The sequence below is a fragment of the Symsagittifera roscoffensis genome, chromosome 1 (genome assembly GCF_963678635.1).
Source record: "Symsagittifera roscoffensis chromosome 1, txSymRosc1.1, whole genome shotgun sequence".
In the NCBI taxonomy this organism is placed as follows: domain Eukaryota; kingdom Metazoa; phylum Xenacoelomorpha; order Acoela; family Convolutidae; genus Symsagittifera; species Symsagittifera roscoffensis.
In genome coordinates, this window is record NC_087062.1 from 37346265 (window position 1) to 37354739 (window position 8475).

Sequence of the window (8475 nt, forward strand, 5' to 3'; positions counted from 1 at the left end):
GCTAACAAGCATAAATGCTTACTAAAAAAACCTACGCAAACATTATAACCTCGTCATTACTGTAATAGTAGTTGCAAATTGCAATGAAAGAAAGATGTCAAAACTGGTCAACCACTTGCTACAGACAACACATGGCTCCTTTCGGTGCTTATACTTTGAACGGCAACTAAACTTAAACGGATTCAGCCAACACTGTATGACAATTTGAAACTGTTCCAGTTTATCACAAAAACATACCACACTGTTCCACTGAAACAACAATGATCGAAATATAGCACTACTGAGTTTCAGCTCTTTTTCTACATTGCAACAAGCGGTAACAATGAACAAAAAAGTTATCCATTCAGCAAACACGTGATAGATCATACCATATTTGCAATGTTTTCTCATTTTGATCTCTAATTTACTTCGCTGTAATTTTAGTATATTTTCAGCTATTATTAAGTGTATTTTCCTAACCATTTATCAAAATATATCTTCAAAATGGCAGGTAAAAATTGTTTTTCTTACAAATTGTAACCGAATGCGACTCAGAGGCACAATTCTGTAAATCAGACAAACTGCTGTATTTTGGAGTGTTTTTCTTCAGGCCAAATTCTTTCTACCATAAAAACTGTAATTTGAGACGAATTCATCAGCAAAATTAATAGCATACAATGATAAAGCAATATCAAACCAACGCAGTTTTCATGTACTTGTCACCAGTTTGATGGACTGTATAACTCATAAATTAGAAAGAATAAAAAATCACGCAAATTGCTACTTCTTTCATAACAAAACATAGCCGACTGAGATATGCGACAGCCTTTTTGTTTTTCAAAGAGTAGTCACAAGTTTTCAAATCTCATAAACGAGAAAACTAATTAATTCTAGCACACCGCTGAGAACAAACTTTTGTTTTTTAATGAAACACCGTTTCGTGAGAGTCATTTTTGTCAAACTGGACCAAAGCGCACTATGCCTCTTAATTCTCAAGTTCAATAAATTGGTCATTCTCAATTTTTACTTCAGATTTGAAGACAGCCCATTCACTTTATGTGATTAGCAACACATCAAAAGATGGCCCCTTCTCAATTATTCCCAGCCAAATTAGTCAGTGCAATAATCGACAGAAGCCGCAACTCTCGCTCTAACAGTCGTAAGAACCATCCTCAACATAGCAATAGTAAACATACAAAACCACGCAGTAGAAGCCTCACTAACAGTCCGAAACTGTTTTCATTCTTACCAGCAACAACCAAAAAACAACCAGTTGAAGAGGCAATCAGCATTACGCAGCAGAGTCAATCTTCACTTTACAATCTCTATCTCAACTTCGGTCCAAATAAAGATGCATATTCAACTTCTAACACCAACATTACGTCCGGCCGTTTACGCGTACCAAAGAAACGTGTGCCACTATTGTACGAAATAGCCAAAGACGAACAGCTTAATTTAGATTTCGCTAATTCAGAAATGACGGTTGCCGAGAGCATTTCGAAATCGCGAGGTAGAAAGCGGGAGCATTCGGGACATAACAAAACGCACCCAGCTGGTCGCAGTCCAAAAATGAGCAGTAGTAATGAGACACTTGACAGTGAGACTGGAAGGAGGTTTGGGATCCCAAATGGATTCTGCCCGGTGGTTCTGTCAGTCGTCAAACCGATTAGTGTGCAGTTGGGACTCAGTTTGATTGCTTCAAACGACGAACGCCTAGAAGGATACTTCCATGTTAGATTTAAACATTTATACATTTCACTTCGCTAATGAAAATAAGAGAACCCGCTCGCATTAATGACACAAGTATTGCAAGGGATCACCACAAAAAATATATATTTGGCGTGTAGCCAAAAAAGCATTTAAAATTTCGGATATTTCAAACTTGTAAATCAATCTGTCTTGTTTGAGCCGAGGTGAAACATTTATGGATTAGGACAAGCATTTGATTTAAATACGCTCGTTAACGATAGTTCTTTGAGAAATAGCACGCATAAAACTATCTGCAGTCCGTACACTAAAATCTGTATGCACTCGCAGGTTCGCAAGCTGTTGGACGCAGGTGCATGTAAACAAGATGGGCGAATAAAGATAGGCGATGTACTGGCTATGGTGAACGGACACCACCTGCGTTACTGGCAACAGATGGAGGTCATCAACCTGCTCAGAAGGCCACTCGAAAAACTTTCTCTAGTACTTCTCAGAGAAAAGGATCCCTTTAATATTAGACAACGGGGTCACTACATTCCCAATGGGGATGAGAGGGTCAGAAGTAGAAGTATGGAGTCCCTGAGCACTCCTGCGATGCCCCGAGGGAGTAGACAAAATCTGATTGCCGATGAGTTTGTGCGCAGGAGCAACCCCAATATTAGTGCGGTGGATGAGCCACCCAGAGACCTTTATCTAAATCAGAATCCAGATCGAATTTCTCAAAAATCTGGATCCGGTAATTTTTGACAGACCATATATTCATATCTCCTGTTTTTTATATCTGATTTTTTTCAGGCAGTCATAGCCACAGGTCAGACCGGCATAAAATTCTGAATTTCTCCGTAACCTTGGATAACCGGGTTTTCACGAAAAGATGAGAAATTGACTTAACAATGCGGATAGCCGGTTTCTGTGCACCTAGCATAAAATTTTCTGTCTATTGTCATAAAAAATACAAAAAAAAGTGTTTTTTTTTTAAATTAGGGTAGTTTTTTCTGCGTGGTGTGATAAAAAGATCTAAACAAAAAAAAGCATCTTAACGAAAAATATTCTACAGTCATAATAAAATAGACCAATTGGAAAACAGTTATTGTGGAAAAACAAAAAAAAATCTTAAAATCTTTTCAATTTTTTTGCAGACGTTTTTGGTTCCCAAAATATCGCTTAAAAACTCCAAAAACTAACTTTACTCGAGTGGAACTAAGTTTTCACGGCTTAAATTAAGCATAAATAAGCTATTGTAAGCCTGCACTGCACGCTCACCTTATTAGATCTAAGACCAAAATGCTAAAACTTCAAACCGGTTGTTCTCGACACTGAAATCACTCGGCCCGTTCCGATGATTATTTGTGGTAACTGATTTTGCGTGGAAAACAAAAAAACTAACACACCAGAATACAAAGTCGCACCGCATTTTTTAAAAGACGAAACAATAAAATCTTTCGCTGAAAAACAAAACACTAACTGTTTAGCTCCTTCATTGCCTGACCTGAGCTCTAAGCGACACAGTCCCAATCCCATTGGCTACAGCTATGAAGGCTCATCAAAGTCCGCATCAACCGACAAACTAGTCTCGAATGGTCACGTGCTGAGTGACGAAGACAGCGAAGACGAACACGATCATGAGAGTGTAGTGACGTCACTGTTAAATAAGTATAACCCCAGACGACCTTTTGACGCGAATGCAAAACCGGAACCCATAGTCTACACTGGCAAGGCCGACAGAAAGACAAAAGAAAAAGTTGATAAGCTGAAGGCACATTCTCCAACCAAAAGGATTTTGCAAGAATTGCCACCGATGACTGAGAGGAAGCAAAGACCTGTCAGCATTCCCAAGCTAGGTATGATTTTTAGCACTTGGAAAACTGACTTAACAGCCTCCATTATTGGTTTGAATTGCTATTCGTGCCCTTATAATTGCAGAGATAATTATCTGATAATTCCTCAAATGACTCGGTATGGTATTTATGTTTCAGACTTAAGTGACGCCGAGAATTCAGATACCAATCTCTCGCAATTCAACGTAAATGGAAAGGAGACCCCTCTTTACGGCGAATTAGACAGTCGTCGATACTCCCAGTCAAACGCCGTCGTACCAGTAGAGCACCTCGCAGCATCACCAATTCCAAACACTAATGCTGCCCTGGAACCCAGATTCATTCCAGAAATAAGTGACGCCGATTTCATTGACCCACCTCAATTGAACTTGCAAACAGTCGCTAACCAGCCCCCTGAAGAAAGGTTCACCAACAAACCTCCAAGTCGATTTCAGGACACCCCCACTGCAAGTGGTAGAATATCACAGGTTCCGAAGTACCATTTATCTAAACAACGAAACCAGAGGCCTTCTCGCTCAGAGCCAAGAGGCAACAGTGCTGTCGAAAAAGATAAATCAAATCTACTCAGCGCCGAATTGACTAAACTACTCGAGGAAAAAAGATATCGGAAGAAATTTGAAAACCGATCCAAATCTGCAACCGAAAAATTACAGCCAGGCAGTATTGTTACACCACCAAAATCGCCATATGACCAATATAATAAAAAATTCAAATCTTCCATTTCACAGCCATCAAGTTCAAATGAAAACTTATTGCATGCAGATGCCAGACAATCAAAAACTTACTCATTTGATGACCAGTTTCCGAATCTAGAAAATAAACTGAAACCTCACAATTCGGCGTCCCTGGTTAATCTGGACAGTAACTCACCGCCGCTGGGATTCAAAAGTAGCCCAACTCCATATTCTAGAATAGTCCCAGCAACTGAAAAACCTGCGTTTGTGCAACCCTCACCCACTAACACACCTCAAACAGCATCTCCGGTGAGACCCAAATCAAGACGAAACTGGGCCGCAGAAAACGATGGTGGCAATGATTTTGAATTCGCTGATGATTTACTTGACCGAGTCAAACAGATATCGCGCGAGTTTGACGTCGATCCGACAAACCCTATACACGAAGACTTTGGAAAATTGCCAATTTATACTGACAAAAACGGAGAAAAATACTACCAAGGGCCTGGAAATTGTAGTCAGAGGCCTTCTTTTATTGACGAAGATGACGACAGTCGTGATTATCTGTCTTTTTTGGACGACTCGAAGGTCAATATTGACGATTTCTCTCTCATTGATGAAGATCGCTCTCGTAAGTCAGCATATCAAACTCCTGGAGACATATTCGCTAATGGCTTCCATAGCAAAACTGAAGAGCCCGGAAACAACTCTACATCACCTTTTCCGCCAGAACCTATGCAAAATTACTCTTATATGCAGACCAATCAAATTAATGATCCAGATTTCTCGCTGCAAAATTTTGCCCAGTACTCGAGGGAAAACAGCAGTCCAGGTGGTAAAAGCGTCAACTCAATTGCCTCAACGAGCAACACCTACGACATCCTATCAAGTCCGGAGAAAATAAATCTAGAAAGAAGCGCACCGCAATTTTTTAATCCATCTACAAGTGCAAATGAACTGCAGCCCATGAGTGAAGAGAATTCATCCGACGAAGATTTATCGGCGTTCAAAGACTCGTTCACGCCACCAGAGAGACAAACTGTAACCTTGCCCGACGAAGAAATTTTACCGGAAAAAGACGAACCTTCGTTCAGTCAAAATTCTCAATTGGAACGAAACAAGCCCTCCGTATTCAATCCGCAGCCATTGTCACGAAGGCACATTGCACCCAAACCTCAAGATCGAGCAAATCATAAAGAACCTTTTGCTCGCGAAAGAGTCCCCAATGTTACTGGTGCTCAGCCTCAAGATAGGAAGATATCGCCTATTCATGAGCTAGAGGAGCATGAAAGTCCTGATTTTAAAGACAAAATGAGCCAAAGGTTTGGAAGTCTTAGAGTTTCTCCCCCTGTTTCGCATAACAACCCAAGAATTGAAGAACTCCTAAATGATCAACTTTATGCTGATTCACTGCCTCAAGTATCAAGACAAAGACCGAACGAATTTAACCATGTGCCCAGGAGTAGCAACTCTAAGCCACTCAACACTAGCACGTTAGAATCCGAAAGCAAAAACTCGTTTACTATAGGTTTAGACGAAACAGAAAGAGAGGGTGAAATTTCCTACGCCTCAACTCCCACTATTTTGAAGGATTCCATGGTAACCGATTGCAGGTTTTCAGACGATCCCAGAAAACGGAAAACTAAAATTCCAGTTCCTAAAATATCGAAGGAACCCAATGGCAAAACGGAAAACAAACCACCCGAAAAGAAACCCGTTTCAGTCGTAGAATACAACTTTAAGACTCCGGCTGCTGTGAACCTTATATCTTATGATGATTGGAAACTTAAGTTTTCTGAAGACGTTGATCCCACGGATAAAATTCAAAAACCTATTAAGGCTAGGAAAACTCCCAGGGTCACGTCAAGCAAAAACAGACAACCAAGTCTTCGAGAGAAAAAGAGGCGAAGCCATGCCTCGCAAAAGTCGGAAGCGTCCAGGAATACAACCAAGATGCCTAATTCCAATCAAAGTACTACGACAAATTCCACTCAACGTGCGAAGGAAGCTCCGCGCAAACATTATGATCACCCTATCAAGCAAGTACGAGTTATTCCTCAATCACAGCCTATCAACTCGAGACCCGAGAAGCACATGAACCGAAAAAGTTATGACCATCGACCTGATCCTAACAGGTCAAAATCAGCAGATACTGTATCCATGTCTGATCCCAATATCCCCCATAAAGAGCACGAGCCTCCCTCTTATAAAATCGGATTTCCAGTGTCTCGAAATGAAGATGATCCTAGATCAGAGCGAAAGAGAAACAGTTCACATGATGAAAAAATGGGATTCAATGTTGCATTAGGCAGCTTCAACAAGGGGTCCAGTCGCAAAAACAGTCCTTCGCCTCGTAGCTCACCAAAAGTGACTCCAAGGAACTCTCTTGAGCGTGGCAAGAGTCCTGTTCTTAGATATATTCCTCCTAATTCTAAAGCTCCCTTGAAGAAACCATCTCCTCAGCAACCCTCACTGGTTCCCAGGCTCCCCGAAACGAAGCAAAAGATAGTACAGCCACTAAATTTCATGAAACTGAACGAGAACGATTTCAGGGCGAAACGAAATTATTTCGAAATCTCAGCTAAGCTCAAGGACGGAACCAACACAGTCAAGGCGAAAGACCAAAAGCAAAAAAATGCGAGCAACAAAACCATAGATCCAACATGGATTTGAATTATCTTAGGACTCAAAGTGCAGTAAAATGTTATTTATTTTGGAACTTTGCAATTGAAGGTTTAGATCATCATCACATTTTTATCAAATTATTTATTACTTAAATATGGAAACTTTATAGAACAAAAGCTACTGTTTTTCCGGTTTTCTCATTCTTTGATGCCCAATTTTTTGTCTGCAGAATTCTCTTATTTTGGAAAATCTGGAATTACAGCTTTGTTTTGCAAAGGTTTCCTTCATGCAAGTTTTTGAGAAAATCTGGAATTACAGCTTTGTTTTGCAAAGATTTCCTTTATTCAAGTTTTCGGAATTTAAATCACTAACAAGATTGTATATCGCAAAGGCCAGTTTTACCGAAAAATTTTGATACTGAACAATTGCAAAATTTTGGACTTGGCTTTTAAAGCAAAAAGGAACTAACTGTTTCGACCAATGAAAATGAGGAGGAACTTTGTATTCGGGTGTGTTTTCATTTTTTGTTGTTTTCCACTCAAATCAGGTACCACATTAATCATCGGACTGCATTGAGTGATATTTTAACTGCTAAAAGCTTGCAATTGCTTAATTTAAAACGTAAAAACTTAGTTTTACTTGAGTAAATTTACTTCAGATTAATTTTAAAATGACTATTTTTGGAATCTAAATTTTCTAAAAATTCAAAAAACAGCAGAAAAAAAGTTCATTTTCAAGTAACTTTCGTCATAGCCATGACTTATGTAACCTTGACTTTTATTTTACTTTTAACTTCAAAAACTTTTACGTTCGAGAACTAGATTTGAGAGTTTTATATTGATGGAAATTTACGCGGTTCGCCCATATTTTGACAACGTGACTTCATCAAAACACCTCGAAAAAGTGAGCACTGGAGCATAGAGGTCAACTATACCTTTCGGTTACAAATTTCAGGTAAATTACTGCTAAGAAATTAACCTCAACAGAATAATGCAATTAGTTAAATGCCATGTTTTAAGAACTAACTCAAATGACATTCAGAACTAACTCTAATTCTTTTCATTTATTTTCGGTGAGTTCTACATCGACCATACAACACAAAAAAGAAAGAACAAAAGAGTTTTAAAAATAGTAAATTGAAGTACAAAGAAAGAAGGAATGAAGGCGAAATAAAATCCGTTCTGATAAATTAATAAAACTAATGTAAACATGCAAATAGACAAAGAGTTGAAACTTTTCTGAAAAAAATGTTTTTCAATTTGCTAATTTAACTATGAGTGTCGTATTTTTTTAAGTCTATGGTCGAAACATTCCGTGCCACTTGCACAGTAACCGGCTATCCTTGTTTCAATTTTTGTTTTAGTTTCAAATTATTCCCACAAAAATAGCTATTGTATCATGCAAAAACTTTTTGAAACTCAAACAATATTCTGAAGCGTCAGACAAAAATCATTTCTAAATTAGAATTTTTTGACACTGCCTATCAGCACAGTATTATGTCAGGTGCAGTTTATATATTGCCAGAAGCAAGTATATAGTCAGACACACTCATGTTTTTCTGGAGTAAAAATAAGATTTTCGAGTATCACGGATTCAATTAAAACTTCTCCTTTTATTACACTTACTCGCTCAAAATTAAACAAAAAAGCAAA

At 38.7% G+C, this 8475-nt stretch overlaps 1 protein-coding gene across 1 annotated transcript; it reads left to right on the forward strand.

Moving 5' to 3' along the window:
- The first annotated feature begins 255 nt into the window (after window positions 1-255).
- LOC134843790 (uncharacterized) lies at window positions 256-6944 on the forward strand. The gene is made up of 5 exons (XM_063860074.1): window positions 256-490; window positions 1012-1710; window positions 2017-2422; window positions 3159-3527; window positions 3663-6944. The coding sequence occupies exons 2-5, from the start codon at window positions 1060-1062 to the stop codon at window positions 6869-6871; spliced, it is 4635 nt and encodes a 1544-aa protein (XP_063716144.1). The 5' UTR covers window positions 256-490; window positions 1012-1059; the 3' UTR covers window positions 6872-6944.
- Window positions 6945-8475: the final 1531 nt, after the last annotated feature.

Coding starts and splice junctions, on each gene's coding strand:
- LOC134843790 (XM_063860074.1), top strand. CDS start 1,060: ATGGCCCCTTCTCAATTATTCCCAGCCAAATTAGTCAGTGCAATAATC. Junction 1,711..2,016: donor GCCTAGAAGGATACTTCCAT/GTTAGATTTAAA, acceptor ATGCACTCGCAG/GTTCGCAAGCTGTTGGACGC. Junction 2,423..3,158: donor TTCTCAAAAATCTGGATCCG/GTAATTTTTGAC, acceptor CTAACTGTTTAG/CTCCTTCATTGCCTGACCTG.